This window comes from Sycon ciliatum, chromosome 1 (assembly GCF_964019385.1).
Source record: "Sycon ciliatum chromosome 1, ocSycCili1.1, whole genome shotgun sequence".
In the NCBI taxonomy this organism is placed as follows: Eukaryota; Metazoa; Porifera; class Calcarea; order Leucosolenida; family Sycettidae; genus Sycon; species Sycon ciliatum.
In genome coordinates, this window is record NC_088643.1 from 37,103,022 (window position 1) to 37,122,597 (window position 19,576).

Below are 19,576 nucleotides of genomic sequence, written 5' to 3' on the forward strand. Positions count from 1 at the left end.
CCGACAGCCGCGACACGCCGTCTTCTCCGAATGAGCTTCTACCGTTCTAATTCAGATTCCCCCAAAATGTCAAAATAAATAATTGATTTCCACCAAGCTCGCTAGAATCTTGCGAACCGTCAACATGCAGGCATTTCAATTTTCAAGTGTTCGAGCGTGCGTAGATTCTGCTCAGCGGCTCAAGAACATTCGCCAAGCGAAAAAAAGTCGATGAGAAAGATGTAATGGTGGACGAAATTACGAAAATCGGAAGAAGGAATTCGACCCAGTTCGACTATCCTGGACTGGATTGGTAACGTCCAACAATCGGATTCGTATTCTATGGGGTCTCATGAGCTAGTGTGCCAAAGGGCGTTTAGTTGGAGCTTCAGTGCATCACCTTCGCCGAAAGAGGCCCTTTCTGAGATTTGGCCGATGGACTAATAGTAAAGTACCGTATTATCTCACGGTCCTTTATTTTTTCAATGTCCCTCCAGGGCCTCCACCCCGTGCTATTAATGGAGACGTTCCTTTATTGGAGACTGTTCCATTATTATTTCAACCTCATTTCAGAGGCTTGTTGCCATGCCAAATTTATGTCAGACACACACATTTCAGGGGTTTTTCGCCGGTACAGATAATGAATTTACACAGTGTGCATAATGGAGACTGAGCACTTTATTTTTTGAATGCTGCCCCAAGGTGTTCTATTATTGGAGACGTGCTATATTGGAGACTGTGCTTACATTAGAGATAATACGGTAGACAAGTACATGTACATGTAGTACAATGTAGTGCCATGGCTGGCTATAATCGCCCTCACCTTCTCCTTGATTGGCCTACGCTGCACAGTACAGTTGCGACGAAACACCACAGCACTACAGTCCATTCAGAAATAAATGAACTTCTAGCTTTTGGCCATAAATGGGTCAAACGTTGAGTTTTTTTAGAATTTTTTTCTGCAATCCCATATGGAATCCTCTTCCAATTATGTTTCTGAAGTTTTTTTGTCCAAAAAGCAAGCCATAGCAAGAATAGGATTTCGGCCAGGTTTTGCCCCAAAAGCACTGAATTGGGAAAAACCATCAAAATCCAGGCCGTTTGACCCCGCCTGCAACAGTGCATTCTGCGGTTCGAACCCCAGTTCAGGCACCCTTTTTGGACCCTTTTTCAAATTTCAAAGTTCGCAGCACTGCACTGTGTACGATGAAATCACGAAAAATCGCCAAATACGGGAGCTCGCCAGAGCCAGGACCCATCTTTTTATGAATGGACTGTAGTCAACTACTTGGTTTCGCAAAAAAACATGCATGACGACTAGCGCCAGAACTTTTTGTAGAGGGCGTTGTACTGTTGTAGCAAAAGTTCAACGGGGTCAACGCACCATCCGACCTAGCTACGACCGTCACTGATTGTATAGTACATGTAGTGTACTGGACATGTTATCAAGGGAGTCGTAAACCTACGACTTCCTGGTGCATCTACTTGTACTTGTACATGTACTTGTAAGTTGTAGTTGTAGAACATGACAACTGAGGCGGTGTTTACATGAGGCGTTTCAACCCGGGTTGAGTTCGACCCGGGTCAGATTTCAACCCGCCATGTGCACAAAATGAATGGCGCGTTTACATGACGCATTGCGCTTGACCCGGGTTGAAATCAACCCGGGTCAAGAAAATCGTACAAACGTACTTGTTGTTGTTGTTGTAGAAGTTTATTTAACGTCGCACCACAAACAGGCGATTTCGCCTCCTTTGATACATGTGGACGACAGAAGGAATGAGAGAGAGAGAGAGAGAGGGGGGGGGACAGAAGTATGGAGAGAGGAAGGGTAGAAATAAATAAGCAATCAACCTCAGGGCTACACCAAAGCAAAAACGGAATGGGAACATACTATATACAAAATAGCTTCATACATATATTGCAAAACACGTTTACTATTCTTCAGTCCGCTATACCACAGAAACACACTAGCCGAAAAGCATTTAAACGGAGCCATGATGCGCTTTTAGCAGGGCACAGAACTGAAGGTGGCTGGGCTCGGAACGGAGATCAGGCGGGAGCTGGTTCCACAGGACTGCGCCGATGAACTGCATGGTCGCTCGACCCGCAGGACCGGGCCAAAATGGTACTCGAACGAGGTGTTGTGCTGCTCCCCGAGTGCGGTCACCAGTAACTCTCACGAAGAAGCTGGTGAAGAGGGAGCTAGCTCGGGAGAACAGACAACGACGGACAAAGATGAGGAGCTTAATGTTAAACATGTCCTCCAGGGTGGTGAGGCGGAGCTGTTCAAAGATCGGGCTCGTGCGCGACCACGGTGGCAGACCGAAGAAGCCGCGGATAGCGCACTTCGTTAGACGTGTGAGGGGCTCCATGTTGCCAATTTGAAGTGACGGATAAAAGGCGTTGGAAGCGTACGACAACCTACCCTGGATCATCGACCTGTAAAACAGGATCTTTGACGCCAGGGTGAGGCTTCGGCGGCTCCGCCACAGCGCACCTACTGACTTCCGCACCTGCTGGATTGAGTGATTGACGTGAGGCTCCCAGGAGAGCTGCCCATCTACCATTACGCCCAGGTACCGCGCTTGTTCCACAACTGCAAGGGCTGCATTCCCACAGCGAATTCGAATGTTATCTGTGTCAGGGGCTGGGCCTCTTGGGGTAATCAACAGAGCTTGCGTTTTCTTTTGGTTCAGCATTAGTCCGCGGTCCTCCAACCACTGCGACAGGCCAGTGATGGCTGTGCTTAGAGAAGAGCACACTTGTTCGCAACTGCCCGAGGCTTCAATTGCAATGTCGTCTGCAAATTCCTGGTTTGTGACCTGCTGGGGCAAGCAGCATCGAAGGTTACGGATGTATAGTGTGAACAGGAGGGGGCCGAGGACGGATCCTTGCGGCACCCCTCGACTGCATGCGACGTATTCCGAGCAATTTCCGCCCACGACTACGCGTTGAAGCCGCTCACTCAGGTAACTAGTGAACCATAGCTGGACAGTACCGCGGACCCCAATGTCGGATAGCTCCTGTGCCAAGATGGTGTGTTTGACACAGTCGAAAGCCTTCGACATATCTACGAATATCACACCTGTGAGTTTGCGCTCATACTTCGCTTTCAGCCAGCGATTGACAGCTAGCACAAGAGCGTCCTCCGTACTGTGGTTCTTCCTGTACGCGAACTGCGAGTCAGGGAGAATACTGTGATCGGTCAGAAAGGATGTAAGCTGAGCTTTGACGATCTTCTCGAGGAGGCGAGAAACGACTGGTAGTAGAGAAATAGGTCGATACGCAGTAGGCTGACAAGGGTCAAGGCCGCCACCTTTGAATAGCGGCGACACATTAGCAATTTTAAACTGACGGGGAACACACCCCTGACATAACGAAGTATTGAAAATGATGCTGAGCGAGGGAGCCAGTATTGATGCCGAGTTTCTAAGGACAATACCCGGCAAGTCATCATGTCCAGTTGCTTTTGACGCGTCAACGGACTGGAGAAGGGCCGTAATGTCCTCCGTCGAAACAGGCGCAAATTCCGTGAATGCTGGTGCTTCACGTTCGGCTGGTGCGTTGGCGCACAGCGCGTCTGGTCGTCCAGGGTCATGTACAACTTCGCCAAAAGTTCGGGAGAGGATTCCAACAGGTACTTGTGGTGGGCTTGAACTTTTCGCTCGTCCAGTCACCACGTTTATCGTATTCCAGAGCTTCCGTCCATCCTTTCCGGCCGACTGTAGGCGAGCTTGAAAATACTGATCCCTTAGCCTCCGATCTAGCTTGCGCGCGGCTGCGCGGAGAGTGCGGTGTTGCTCTCGCAGGCGGACATCGTTTGGAGAGCGTGAAAGAAGTCGGTGGGCCTTGTGTACTTCCGTGCGTATCTCGCGCCAGGTTTGAACAGCACTGCAGTGCAGATGCAAATTTCGCGCGAACGGATTCACGTGACCATAGAGGACTGTAGAAGTGGACTTTTGGCGGCATATCAGTATTTGACCCGGGTCAACTGTCTTCATGTAAACGCTCACCTCTTTTGTCTATCGTACAGACTTTCAACCCGGGCTGAACTCGACCCGGGTTGAAATTTCTCATGTAAACACAGCCTGAATGGAATTTGATGCGAACAGGCGGATTATTCCAGTTTATGCGATTCGTATGCAATTTGCCTCGAATTATGCAATTATTCGATTTTGGTAGGAATTATGCGAAAAATTATGCTAGCAAAATCCGTCAAGGCCTAGTTCGAATCCCAGGTTATGTCTTTAAAAAAAAGGAATTTTTTAAAGAATTTATAACATCCCTATGCTTTTTTTTGTCTTGGTCATCAAGGCAAAAAAGCATAGCGTAGGGCCCTGAGCTTCCAAGCTCTCTCGTTTCAGGATTACCCAAAGGCTAACGCCTATCTGGGGGATCTCCTATTTGTGTATGTACTAGTAACACAGGTAAGGATGCGAGAGAAAGTGCGCAAAGTGAGTGTGAAATGTCGGTTTGAAAAAGGAATAATAAGAAACACAAGGAAAGAAAGTAAGACAGAAAAGAAAAGAACAAGCATGTAAATCAATGATTGCACATCAAAGGTGTACCAGTGCAGTCGAACTGATACTTAGCAATGTGAATACGTAAATGACGCTTGAATTCAGATAGGGAATCTAAAGTTGTCAATCGGGGTGGAAGACAATTCCAAAGAGAACCAGTTTTCTGTAGGAAAAGGGATAAAAAATACGACCATGTGAGTTAAAAACGAGCTTTTTGGGCCTACGGGCACTACGTGATATGGTGATCGCAAAGCGAGAGAGATATTCTGGGTGGAAATTGATGTACTTAAATAAAACAACAAGAGAAATAAAGATACGGCGAAATTGCAGAGATTCTAAGTGACACAATCTATTCAAATTGGATTTTGATTCATAGATATCAAAGGTTATTTTTGCAGACTTCAGGAGTCGCCGGCAAACCTTAGCCTAGAGTACATCAAGGGACTCTAGCTGAGCGGATGTGATCCTAAATGACCAGACAGGAATGGCATATTCAATTGCCGGACGCACATAAAACTTATACAAGAGGAGAATATGGGACGATGGTAAATGTCTGCCCATGAAACACAACAGGTTGACTCGTTGCTGAAACTTCCTGAAGATGGTCATGGAACTTCAAACCATCACTGACACTGAGCTGTACGCCGAGATGCGTAGCAGAACGTCCAAAGGCAATAGGAACGCCGTCTATTAAAACAGAGGAGGAGTCAGGAATGTCATTATTCGAAAAGATGAAAGTTTTTTTCTGGAGAAAATTTCCCATGGATATTCTGAGCCCAATTCTGGCAGCTGGCCAGATCCTGCTGGAGGTGGGACATGTTCTCATCTAAGGAGAGGGATACATTATGAGCATTTAGAAGAGTGACATCATCAGCAAAGAGAAAGGGTGAGGTGTGGTTTACTATGTCAGGAGGGGAATTGATATACAAAAGAAAAAGGGGAGGGGCAAGGTACGAACCCTGGGGAACACCACAATTTAGCATATATTGAGAAGAGTGAGTTCCATCCAGCTTCACATTTAGACTAGGGTCAAGCAAGTAGGACCCAAACCAAAGCAAGTAGGACCCAAACCAGGCGTGTGCCTCTGGTGCCATGAATGCATTCATGTGGCGCAGGAGCGTAGGATGATGTACTTTAAGTGTCGCACCCTGGTGTCCTGTACAAAGCTGAGCGGTATGGGCTCCAGGGACATCTTCTTGCCTGGCTCAGAAGCTACCTCACCAACCACATGCTCCATGATCCAGGCTGCAGTGAGCGGACCTCCTCTGCTTACCCCATCATGTCAGGCGTCCCCCAGGGTAGTATCTTGGGCCCGACTTTATTCCTTCTCTACACGAATGATGCTGAGGATCACCTACCTGCATGCTGGGGCCCAGCTTGCTGCATATGCTGATGATACCACCTTGTACAAGTGCATATCGACCCATACTGGATTACTGCCGTACCCGAAGATGTTACCACACTCCAGCTTGCTGTAAATGCGCTGGCAGACAGGGGAATGGCCTGGCACATTAGGTTTGAACCTACAAAATCTCAGTCCCTCCTGATTTCCCACCATCGCAACACAGTCGTCGTCCCACCGATTGTATTCCAGGGCACAGTTGTTCCGGAAGTCGACCAGCTGAAGCTGCTGGGTGTGCTGTTTGACCAACACCTGGCCTTCACAGCTCATATCAGGCTATTCGAGGCTCGCAGCGTCTCGGCTTCCTCCGGAAAGCCTCGCGAGTGCTGGACTCCAGGTGTCGTGGAGTGATCTACAAGTGCTTTGTCCGCCCGGTCCTGGAGTACGGCATGCTCGTGTGGATGAGCGCTGCACCCACCACTCTGGCTCGCCTCACTGCCATCCAACGCCGTGGCCTTCACCTAATCGGTGATGGAGCCTACCTCCCTAGCTTGGACATCCGCAGAATGGTCGGAGCACTCTGCTTTCTGTACAAGCTCCACTTTTCAACTGGCCCAGACATGCTTCTCACCCTTCTTCCACCCCGAGCGACCAACACATCACGCCATAGCCGACGCACACAAAAGCATCCCTCACACCAGTTTCAGCTCACTTCCACTCTTCCGCTCAGAGCACGGAATGATGTCCTTTGGTCCTTCCCTGACGCTGTTGTGGAGGTCTGGAACCAGCTCCCGCAGTGCGTTCTGATGAACCAGCTAAGAAGGAAAGGACTGCAGACGTTCAAAGAGAAGGTCAACTCCCACCTGCGCCTTACCCGCTGGGAGTGGGCAACGGACAGGCTATGAATCAAAGAAAAAAGACGAAAAAAAGGTCTAACTCTGTTCCCTCCTCCATTCATTTCGTTGACTCTCTGATAACTTTTTATTGTGCATACTTTCCCCCGTAATCCCCATGGACTTCGCTAGGGCGTTCGACAAAGTGCCGCATCCAGTCCTCCTCTACCATCTGGGCACGTTTGCAACCCAGAACGCACTTTCGTGGTTCTCCAGTTACCTTGGTGACCGGCAATTCACGGTCAAAGTCACTTCCTCTGTATCCACAACCCGCCCTATAGCCGCTGGCGTACCACAAGGATCCCATCTCGGCCCTATCCTGTTCCTTCTGTACATCAACTCTCTCCCGCAGACCATCCCAGGTGAGGACCACTGTCAAGTTCTTCTCTTTGCCGATGACACGACCATTGGAACGGAAGTCGCTGCACCTACCACTCCCTCTTCCCAGCATCATAGTCACCCACTCCAAGTTGCCACGGATGCCGCCCTGAAATGGGCCGACTCGGCAGGTAGACGCTTTAACCCCACGAAGTCCTTCCAAATGACGTTCTCCCCACGTACCAACGGACCGGACCCTCCAAACATCGGGCACCTGCGAATGAGCCAGGAAGAAGTGCGTACGGTCGACACGCACCGACATCTAGGCGTGCAAATTGATAGCCACCTCAACTTCCAGTGCCACATCAAAACAATCACCACCAAATTTCGCCAACGCGTGGTACTACTTGCCCACATGTCGAGCCGCCTAACGCGGGAAGTTACAAACCGGCTTTATACTGGTTATGTCCGACCCACCATTGAATACGCCTCGCCACTGTGGCAGTTCCAACTGTCCGCATCCCAAGCGGCGGTGCTTGAGCGTCTGCAGGCCAGATTGGCACGAGTCGTCTTGAGACAGTACGGTGTGTTTCCCTCCGCTACTGAACCGAAGGCATCTCTGTTCGCGCACCTGCAATGGCCCAGTCTGGCATGGCGGCGACACATCCAGTGCCTCCGGGAGCTCCATCACCTGGTCCACCACCAGACCACTGCCCTTATGGAGCTGGGCTACAGTCAACTTCGCTAATAACGACTGCGGATATAACGACAATTCGCGAATAACGACAGAATTTCCATGCCCAGAGCAAAGTCCCATCCAACTGTAATACATATAATGAGACTTCGGGTATAACGACACTTTGCAAATAAGGACACTTTTCTGATGCCCCGCTGAGTGTCGTTATAAGCGAAGTTGACTGTATAGTCTCTCCACCAGCGTGCGGCGCCCTCTCCAACTTGTACCGCCTGCCAGTGCCAGGGCGAACAGCTACTCGCGTGCCACCTTCCTCTTTGTTACCGCTGCCACCTGGAATTCTCTCCCCACTGACATTAGAACCACCCAAAATAGTCATTGCTTTGTGTCTCGTGTCCGTACCATCTTTGCCAACACCCGCTTCGAACCCGCTGGTTTCAAGAATGGTATGGCTGATTTCTACAGTATGCATTTGTTATAACCCTTCCTCTTCTCAATCTATGTGTTATAATTTTGCAGATATATTCCCAGTAAGCCATGAACGGAGACCCCCTCGACTTAGGCCTCGGCTTTTGGGGAATCCATAAATAAAATTTTTTTTAAAAATCCCCAGTTATCTACCCCCTGCGTATTTTCTGTAATCTTTTGCTTTTGTGGAGCGCTAGGGTTGCAATGAAGCGAGACCCTATGGTCGGTCAAGCTGCCCCTGCCTCTCCCCCACTCCTGCCATTCCATATGTCTCATCGCTGCCTTGCTGCTTTGTGCCGTAAAAATGGTGTGTTTTTTGTAAAAAAAAATAAAAAAAAATAACATGAGCCTCCCAAGTTGAGGTGGTCGTTGTTTCGCGTTTTCGAAGTGAGCCGTGGCCGTCCTGTGCCGTGGTCCTTCGTCCTTCGTCATCAACTTGTCATAGCTAACATTCTTAGTTCGCTGTGATGTTTAGCCTGTTTTCGTCTAGTGTGCACCTTCCCCTTTCTTACGTTACTTCATAACTTAGAACCTTCCAAGTTGGAAAGCTGTTGGTTTGCGCATTCCAGTCTTTTTCCAGACGTGACGCAGCTAAGCACCAGGTCCTTGAATGTCATGAGTATCACGTCTGTCAGTTTTGTGCTAATTGCTGCACGGTTTGACTAACCATTAGCCTGCTTATAATCGATAGTATTGGACAAAGTGGATAACTTGTAAACTTATGGTCCTCTCTTTTTGAATGAAGCTGGTTGTTCCAACGAGGAACACACGCTTCTTCGTGTGCTCCGGATGGCAGTCGTGAGTTAGTCAAGTGCCGGCAAGAAGCGTGTGTTCCTCGATGAAACAACCAACGTCATGACTAATACCACCGAAGTTGCAACTTCTACTCGAAGTAAGTTCTTTTTAATGTTATCAATATCCTGAAGTTTGTCCTCTACTTAAGTGTAGTCACAGTGGGTTGGTCAAAGACCATGATTGAGATACGAGAGGTACCTGGTTCAAGTCCTGCCTGGGAGCGGTTTTTCCAGCCGTGCTGCTACCCACAGTCAACTGGGAACTTGTGGCCAGGCACAAGGGGTACATGGATGCAGCTAATGGGGTCGTTTTCGGCACTTGTGCCAGTGGTTGTGAGACTTATCCACTCACCCCCACCGTTAGGCGCTGCATCTGCCGCTAGGGTTTATCGGGTGTTAGCGGCCGTCGTGAGTTCCCTTCGGGAACGGACACGATAATTTACTTTTTTTTTAAGTGTAGTCAATAGGCCTCGACCAAATATGCTAAAAAAAAGAGCGTCTCTGTAAGTTTGTATCCCTGGTGATGTTTGTGCCTGGAGAGCACTATATAAGTGGTGCTCTTCAGGCACAATCTTCCTCAGCCTACTCAAGCTCAACTGATGAGGGGTGAATTCCCCGAAACACTGTGTATTGAGCAGGGAGTGGTGCTTTCTTGCAGGTTTGCCGAGTCGAAGGTTCGATGGACTTCTCGTGTGCTCTGGATGGCAGTCGTGAGTAGTAGTAGTAGTAGTAGTAGTAGTAGTAGTAGTACCGTTTTTTGAATTCTTCATTCCGGCACCCAGTTTGTTATCAAATAAAGTCAACGTTCTCAGTAGTAGTAGTAGTAGTAGTAGTAGTAGTAGTAGTAGTAGTAGTAGTAGTAGTAGTAGTAGTAGTAGTAGTAGTAGAATTTATTATTTTGATAGGGAAGGCCCTACAGACGTTGCCGTCTTGTTACAGGGAACCCTAAGTGCTCTTTACAGAGCGAAACAAAAACGGATAGATGCTCAACCTGACGACACGAGACAGGCAGAGAAGTCCACCTATCAGCGCCAAGGAAAGAAATAGAGAACATGCCATATCTAGTGGTAGCAGCGGGCAAAGAAAGTGAAGAGAATGATTGCCCTCTAGTGCGCCTCTCGGTGCAAGTAACCTTAGCAGCCGACTGGAGGGTGAACATTGAGGAAAGAAGAGGACTTGTAAGCTGATGAATACAGCGGAAAACAAAAATAAAAAGCCTCAAGTTGAGACGAGATTCGAGGGAGTATAACTTAGAGTGCCGCAAAACAAAGACAGTCGGGGTACGGCGAGGGAGACCAAAAACCTTTTTCATGCTGATATGACTTAAAGTAACAAGGTCAGTCAAGTGTCAAGTAAAGTCGGCGGAATAGCGCGAGCTCCGGTGTGGGGAGCAAACCCTTTCTTATTTGAAGAAACGTTATCCGGAACCCGGTTTGAGATGTCTGTGTAAAGATGCGCATACAAATGGGTGGCCAGGTAGCCGTCGTTAAACGTTCTGCACGCTATAGCCTCGTGCCTCCAAAGTTTATATCAGCGGAAAGCGTACTTACACAGACGGTGGCTCCGGGATCGCGACAGTGACAGTGCTCGCCAATGTTTCCGAGCTGCCCGACGAGAGTGTCAAATTCTACAGCGCAGACTGCAAACTGAGTACTTCACCAACAGATTTTTCTTGAGTCGGTTCAACCCTCGAGCTCAGTGGCAGGTACTGAACCACCTCTTAGGTCGGAAGCAACAACCGACGACTCTACCTGTAGACGTTCCGGCCCTAAGTGCAGTATTTGCGGCTCAAGTTAGCGATCCTACACTGAACACTGGGTCACAGTTACCCCTAGGCCCCAGCAAAGCAACTGGATTCACTACATTTCGGCCAGTGTCCCCGACTGACGTGGAACGACGGTTATGCAAGCTAGACGAATGGAAAGCCACCGGCTCTGACGACATTCCTGCTTCACTTCTGCGTGCGTCCTCCAAGTATCTAGCTGCATCCTTGGCGGAAATCTATAACAACTCCCTTGCCACTGGCGTATTCCCCGAACAATACAAGCTTGCCCAAATCTGTCCAGTCTTCAAGAAAGGTGATAAAAACGCTCCCACAAACTATAGACCAATCTCCCTTCTTCCCATCGTTTCCAAAGTCCTAGAAAGAATCGTCTACGACCAGTTCCGGCAGTTCATGGTCTCTGCAGGTGATGTTATACCTGACGAACAGTTCGCCTATCGCTCCTGTCATTCATGCGGTGACGCACTGGCGCTATGCATTGACAGTTGGCAGCGGTCCCTGGACTCTGGCAACGTGGTTGCTGTAGCATTCCTCGACCTCAGCAAAGCCTTTGACTGTGTCCTGCATGGCGAGCTCCTTCTCGAGCTGCAGCGCTGTGGAGTAGGAGGCACTGTTCTGCAATGGTTCTCCAGCTATCTGTCCAGCCGACCACAGCAAGTGAAATGCCTCCGTCAACCACCTGGAACCCCGTACACGGCCAATCGCGGTGTCCCTCAGGGCTCTGTCCTGGGACCGGCACTGTTCACGGTGTACACCAGGCGCCTACCAGCCTGCCTACAGTCATCCCTCTGCCTCCTGTATGCAGATGACACCAACATCTACGCTGCCGACCCGTCCCCTTCCACTGCCACACAGACCTTGGAACATGATCTGACCCGTGTGAGCAGCTTTCTGGAGGCCCATGGACTACAGCTGAACCCATCCAAGACGCAATTCCTGCTGCTACGGAAACCCAATGTACATGCAGACTGTGCCCTACAGTTTTGCAACAGCCGTATACAGCAATCGCAGCAAGCCAAGTACCTGGGCATCATCATAGATGAGCATCTGTCGTTTCAACAGCAAGTAAGTAACATTAGAAGTAAAGTTAATGCCAAGGTCAATGCATTTCGCCGTTGTCGCCACCTTCTCAGTGCTAGAGCCAAGCGAACTTTCTATCTTGCATTTGTCCAATCTACCCTGGAGTACGCGAGCAATGCGTACGTGCACTGCCTGCGACAGACCACCTATAACGCTCTTATTAGCATCGCGAATCGGGCGATCCGCACTGTCTTTGGCTTCCCTCCCTCTGCCTCCATCCAACCCATCTTAGCTAGACAGCACCTAACACCGTTAAATATTCGCTATGCTGCCAACCTCTATGTGTTTCTACATAGATGCATAAATGCTCGTGCTAGTCCCCTACTTTGCCGACTTTTCACTCCTCGTGCTGTCTCATCATCCCGCACTGCTAGAATTACCCGTTCTCAGGAATTGCTCGGCCTGGTACTGCCCCATGCCAGATTGTATTTTGGCTATCACTCTGTATCTTATCTTGGAGCTGACCGATGGAACGCCCTCCCTGCCGCGATTCGCACCATATCCCTACCTGCTGCATTTCGCTCCGCTATCTTCACGTGGCTAGGGCACCCTGTAAGAAGACCATAGGTCTGTGGGGACTGCCCTAGTAAAATATGAATAAATAATAATAATAATAATAAAGGTGGCTGCGACTTTAGAGCCGAATTTCCACCTTTTACAGAAATTTTCAGCCGATCCTGGCGATTTTTTCAGCCGATCGAAAAGCCGAATAGGCCAAAATAAATGGCCGATTTGGGAAAGGCCTAGATCCTGTGTCTCCATCACATATTATTCATTATAAAGATCATAACGTTATTACGAGCCGCGATGATGAGTAGGATCTCTTGCAGTCCCAATCCAGTTTCCGTTGAATAATTCTTGTAGTTGGAAGGCTGCGGCTTCGAATATACACAGTATACGTACACTAGTAACCATGTGTTAGGACCCAATTAATATTTGCTCAATTCAAATTGCGAATTTTGCAGCGTTTAAAGTAATTAGAGGTGTTTGGCTTTTCGAACTGGTCGAAGCATACACACACACAGCATCCAGCGATTGAGACTTTCGACTTGGTCTCTTTTCCTTCAAACTGCCTTGACAACTTTCGACTCTTGAACCCAGTGTATTTTCGCGGTGGAGCGGGTACTTCCCGTTACGGATATGATGCTGAATGTAGAGGGGAATGATCATGCATGGTCGAGCAACGCTACAAGAAACATGTCATAAGTCGCACTTTGCGACGAAATGAACCGACTGCAATCGAGCCATCCACATTCCACATGCCTAAATAAGGTTTTGAAGTTTCCGTGGTGGTGGTACGAATCCTCAGAAATAGATAATTTTCCTTGGAGACACAAATACCCATGATATTGATACTTGACTACTAGGCCACGACCAAATATGCTTGCGGATATTTCAGCATATTTTTGTGAGACAGTTCATTATGGCATATTGAGCGACAAAGGGAATATTGGAATGAAGCCAGCATATAATTCGAATATTCTGAAGAAAATGAGGACAAAACATTCATAGTATGGACAAAATGCGTTCAGAAATGCTTTTATGGCTGAATTTGGAATGGCACTGACATGTACCATGATGTACTATAGTAGGCAAGGGTCAAGCATATGCATAGCTGTACGATGTTTCCAGGTGTACGAGAACTGGAACACCCGAGTTTTGATTTGCACCATAAACATGATAGCCCTGAAGCCAATGAATATTCCAAGGTTGCAATGTTACTGAAATCATCTCCACTTTCTGCTTATGTCGAGCATATTTTGTCATATCTTTTTGCATATCTTGCTAAGCCTTTGGCATATTATGGACGTTTTCCCTGATATGCGACGAGCATAATATGCTCCGTTTCCAGCGCGACAAACACGAGCGACACTGACTCACACTGCTATCTGGTGTTCACGAGGTGTTAGTTAGTTGGTTTGGAGGTGACAGCGTTGCGATAGACCAAGGGTCCTTGACGTCTGTCTCACCGTCCAGGAGCGACACTGACTCACGCTGCTATCTGGTGTTCACGAGGTGTTTGTCGCGCTGGAAACGGAGCGTCTCTGTAAGTTTGTATCCCTGGTGATGTTTGTGCCTGGAGAGCACTATATAAGTGGTGCTCTTCAGGCACAATCTTCCTCAGCCTACTCAAGCTCAACTGATGAGGGGTGAATTCCCCGAAACACTGTGTATTGAGCAGGGAGTGGTGCTTTCTTGCAGGTTTGCCGAGTCGAAGGTTCGATGGACTTCTCGTGTTCTCTGGATGGCAGTCGTGAGTCAGTCAAGTGTCAAGTAAAGTCGTCGGAATAGCGCGAGCTCCGGTGTGGGGAGCAAACCCTTTCTTACAAATCATCGCCGAAGTCGCAACCACTACTTCGTACTGTTGTGCCCAGCGCGGGCTTGCGACTAGTTGGTTTGGAGGTGACAGCGTTGCGAATGACCGAGGGTCCTCGACGTCTGTCTCACCGTCCAGGAGCGACACTGACTCACGCTGCTATCTGGTGTTCACGAGGTGTTTGTCGCGCTGGAAACGGAGCGTCTCTGTAAGTTTGTATCCCTGGTGATGTTTGTGCCTGGAGAGCACTATATAAGTGGTGCTCTTCAGGCACAATCTTCCTCAGCCTACTCAAGCTCAACTGATGAGGGGTGAATTCCCCGAAACACTGTGTATTGAGCAGGGAGTGGTGCTTTCTTGCAGGTCTGCCGAGTCGAAGGTTCGATGGACTTCTCGTGTGCTCTGGATGGCAGTCGTGAGTCAGTCAAGTGTCAAGTAAAGTCGTCGGAATAGCGCGAGCTCCGGTGTGGGGAGCAAACCCTTTCTTACAAATCATCGCCGAAGTCGCAACCACTACTTCGTACTGCTGTGCCCAGCGCGGGCTTGCGACTAGTTGGTTTGGAGGTGACAGCGTTGCGAATGACCAAGGGTCCTTGACGTCTGTCTCACCGTCCAGGAGCGACACTGACTCACGCTGCTATCTGGTGTTCACGAGGTGTTTGTCGCGCTGGAAACGGAGCGTCTCTGTAAGTTTGTATCCCTGGTGATGTTTGTGCCTGGAGAGCACTATATAAGTGGTGCTCTTCAGGCACAATCTTCCTCAGCCTACTCAAGCTCAACTGATGAGGGGTGAATTCCCCGAAACACTGTGTATTGAGCAGGGAGTGGTGCTTTCTTGCAGGTTTGCCGAGTCGAAGGTTCGATGGACTTCTCATGTTCTCTGGATGGCAGTCGTGAGTCAGTCAAGTGTCAAGTAAAGTCGTCGGAATAGCGCGAGCTCCGGTGTGGGGAGCAAACCCTTTCTTACAAATCATCGCCGAAGTCGCAACCACTACTTCGTACTGTTGTGCCCAGCGCGGGCTTGCGACTAGTTGGTTTGGAGGTGACAGCGTTGCGAATGACCGAGGGTCCTCGACGTCTGTCTCACCGTCCAGGAGCGACACTGACTCACGCTGCTATCTGGTGTTCACGAGGTGTTTGCCGCGCTGGAAACGGAGCGTCTCTGTAAGTTTGTATCCCTGGTGATGTTTGTGCCTGGAGAGCACTATATAAGTGGTGCTCTTCAGGCACAATCTTCCTCAGCCTACTCAAGCTCAACTGATGAGGGGTGAATTCCCCGAAACACTGTGTATTGAGCAGGGAGTGGTGCTTTCTTGCAGGTCTGCCGAGTCGAAGGTTCGATGGACTTCTCGTGTGCTCTGGATGGCAGTCGTGAGTCAGTCAAGTGTCAAGTAAAGTCGTCGGAATAGCGCGAGCTCCGGCGTGGGGAGCAAACCCTTTCTTACAAATCATCGCCGAAGTCGCAACCACTACTTCGTACTGCTGTGCCCAGCGCGGGCTTGCGACTAGTTGGTTTGGAGGTGACAGCGTTGCGAATGACCAAGGGTCCTTGACGTCTGTCTCACCGTCCAGGAGCGACACTGACTCACGCTGCTATCTGGTGTTCACGAGGTGTTTGTCGCGCTGGAAACGGAGCGTCTCTGTATCCCTGGTGATGTTTGTGCCTGGAGAGCACTATATAAGTGGTGCTCTTCAGGCACAATCTTCCTCAGCCTACTCAAGCTCAACTGATGAGGGGTGAATTCCCCGAAACACTGTGTATTGAGCAGGGAGTGGTGCTTTCTTGCAGGGTTGCCGAGTCGAAGATTCGATGGACTTCTCGTGTGCTCTGGATGGCAGTCGTGAGTCAGTCAAGTGTCAAGTAAAGTCGGCGGAATAGCGCGAGCTCAGGTGTGGGGAGCAAACCCTTTCTTACAAGTCATCGCCGAAGTCGCAACCACTAGTTCGTTTCTTCAAATGACGAAAAAATTTGGTCGTTAAATCGTTAGACTTTCTGACTCGTTAGACTTTCCGGTTTTACAGTAACTCTTTCAAATCTCCAAGCTGCTGTCATATAAAATAGATATAATCCAACCGATTTCATAATTTGAACAAACGGCGAGGAGACAATTTGATAATCGCAATCAATAATACAAGCTGAATCGACATTTGTGTACACTTTATTCATGCAATGTAAAACTGTGGAGACAATGTGCAATAAATTTGAATAAAACGATGAAAATGTGAAGAAATGGTGTAGAGAAAATGTGACAATTTGATAACCGCAATCACTAATACAAGCTGAATCGACATTTGTGTACACTTTATTCATACAATGTAAAACTGTGGAGACAATGTGCAATAAATTTGAATAAAACGATGAAAATGTGAAGAAATGGTGTAGAGAAAATGTTTTCTCTACACCATTTCTTCACATTTTCATCGTTTTAAATAAAATTTGTACGCTCGGTCAACTTCTAACCGGTGAAAACACTATGAGGGATACTAGTTGATGAATTTCAGATGCCCTTCACAAGGTTCTCAAGTTGCAACATGAGCAATTTCTCACTGCTGAACGCAGCGATGGAAAACACCACCGTCCAGAGCAAATACATTATACCCAGAAATGAAAGTGAGTACTGAAACCCAACTGCTGCAGTTATAGGGCTGCCTAATAGCGGTCCTGCACAGTAGCCTAGCGACATTGATGCTTGATAGAGGCCACCGGTTATTGCACGCAGTTCACCAGGAGTCCCTAAACCATTGGCATGCAGCGTATTTGCAATATCTGGTGAAGCTGAGACCAGGGAAAGTCCGCTGCCGATTCCAAACAACACAAATGCAACGTAGGAGAGCGCAAGCGATTTTGGCAGTGGCAGAAACGGAGCCGGCCCCACTAACTGACAGCCGATTCCACACGACAATAGACCGAGTGCTTGCAGCATCCTGGGATTGAGCCAGCTGTCTATCCAGTATCCCATCACCAGCGACACACCACTGTAGAATATACTGAATACGAAAAATCCAATTCCAGCATACGTGGTGGACAAGTTGAAAGAAGTTCTTAGGTAGACTGAGAATACTGGCTCAACATAGCCCATGATAATGTTGGCAAGAAAGGTGCTCACAAGGATCATCCACACCCAGGGTACAGATAGTACCTGAGTAAAACTTATGTTACTCTTCAGCCGTACCGACGACAGCCCAGCCTCAGTGGACGGCAAAACGATGACAACAAGAACACAGGCCACGGCTACGATTGCACTGAACACGTAGAATGGCACGGCAAATCCAGCCACATCGTACAGAACTCCGCCAATTGCAGGACCCATTGCGTAACCAACGCCATTCGCACACCGCAGCACACCATTCACAAGGCCTTTCGACTCTGGAAACGCACCGACGAGTATTGAAAATGAAGACACAAAATATGCTGCCGTTGAAATGCCTTGGACTAAACGTATTGAGATGCATACCACCAGGAAAATACCCCACGACTCAATTTTATTGACAAAACTAAACAGAAATACCATCGCACTAACTTCAAAAGTACTCAGGACCAACATCAACTTACTTCCAACATTCACCAAGTCCTTGGCTAAGATAGGAGCAGCAAGAAATTCCGCAAAAGTTGCTATACTGAATATCACGCCAATGGCGAAGTGGTTCGCCAAATTTCCACTGGGGACTTTTCTTAACGCCTCGCCTCCAAAGAACGGCATCATCAGGCTGATTGCAGCTGCTACAACCATGCTATTCAGTGCTATGCAAAACAAGATTAAGTTGCTTCGAATACGTGAGGTTTTGCTTGATTTAGCGCTATCAAGATGCTGCAGCGGCGGCCTTGTTGGATCGTCAGGGAGGTTCGAATCAAGCAATAGTGGCCGCTGATCATCAATCGCTGGCACAGTGCCTGTGGCCCACGCAGCGTGACCTTCCAAATCCGTCTCCTTCCCCATACTCCCATGCGAGCTTCTATACAAAGTAACTCATCGTGACTCTCCGCACTTTTTCCGGGCCAGGAATTCTCACGTATGGCACGGTAGAGGTCTAGTTCATTTTTTACTGCCTTGTCGTGGTCACACAGATTACGCGGAAGCAGTATTCACATCTGCAGCTACTACCAGTAGGTAACTAATCACTCGACTCTCCTTCTCAAATCTACTTGATGTAAATAAATCCTTGACTGAAAAGACTTCAAGAAGTCGGTGCTGCATGCGCAGTACTACAATCATGTCACTATACTGTAGACCTTCGAACCTTTATTATCATGTGTGCTGCTAGCGACGCTTTCTCTGATCCGACAGCGGCACGATCAATCATGATGGAATCAGGATGACATGCGACATGATCAAATCAGGAAGATGACCTACCCCTAAACCATTTTTTTTGTAAACTCACTGGCCTGGCCGGGTCTAGGACTAGGGCCCTGGAACATGGCCAGGCTAGAGTAGTACTGCCATGGGCAATGAGTCAATGACTGTATGTCACTGTCAGAGAGTCGTTAACAGTTCCCCCTTGGAAAGAAATCACAACCAGACGCGTGGTAGATGCCAGTAGCACTATTTTTGTTGCAGTATGTGTGACTCGTGCGATCTCATGGAACATTGTTGATTAGGAGCTCTCTGCAGTCTGCACAGCCTAGCCTGTCAGGCCTGCCATGACCATGATGACGAAAGTGCGGAATTTGTGGTGCAGCTGGTGCGCTCACTGCAACTGCAAGCAAGAGCATACTCATTTTATGGTTTATGTACTCTTGATTGATTGATTGATTTTATTTTACTTCGCAAAGTTCAAACGGGTTCCTGGCCCAGTTATATGAAAGTGAAGGATAGAATTTGCCACAATCCTAATGAGCAACAGCATAGGCAATATTATCATAGAAGTGGAGTACTATGCGAGCGAGAATACTGAGAAGAAAGGAACATGTCAAAACCTGACGAAACACAACCTATTCCAGGCATACATAAGGAAGGCAGGCTAGCTTAAAATCTTGCAATCTGGATACGGTGCGCACCTCTCTAGGCAAGCTGTTCCACAGCAATGCTCCTGCGGTGGCGAATCTCGTTTGGCCACACCGACTGCGAGCTGGCTGGCTGAGCAGACCATTGGCATGCTGATGGCGCGTACTTCTGCCGCTGCATGCTGCTGGTTTGAGAAGCTGGGCTAGAGCAAGGCTAGTGGAGTCATTTAGACACCGCCAGATGAAGATCAGGAGCTTTTGTTTAAAAAGTTCAGTGACGCGGTAAATCGAGTTGGCAGCCAGGAGGGGCTGCATCGCGGAACATGGCGGGCTGCCATCAATGCATCGGATCGCCCGGTTTTGCATGGCTTGTAGACGCTGAAGTAAGTTGGGTCACGCGGAGGGCTGCAGAGAAACAGCAGGCACCATATATCATCTCCGGC

The 19,576-nt window shown here is 48.6% G+C and overlaps 1 protein-coding gene across 1 annotated transcript; it reads right to left on the bottom strand.

Moving 5' to 3' along the window:
• Positions 1-16,245: 16,245 nt before the first annotated feature.
• On the bottom strand, positions 16,246-18,328 carry LOC135824069 (MFS-type transporter SLC18B1-like). The gene has a single exon (XM_065336912.1). The coding sequence runs from the start codon at positions 18,127-18,129 to the stop codon at positions 16,690-16,692; it is 1,440 nt and encodes a 479-aa protein (XP_065192984.1). The 5' UTR covers positions 18,130-18,328; the 3' UTR covers positions 16,246-16,689.
• Between the last annotated feature and the right edge of the window lie 1,248 nt (positions 18,329-19,576).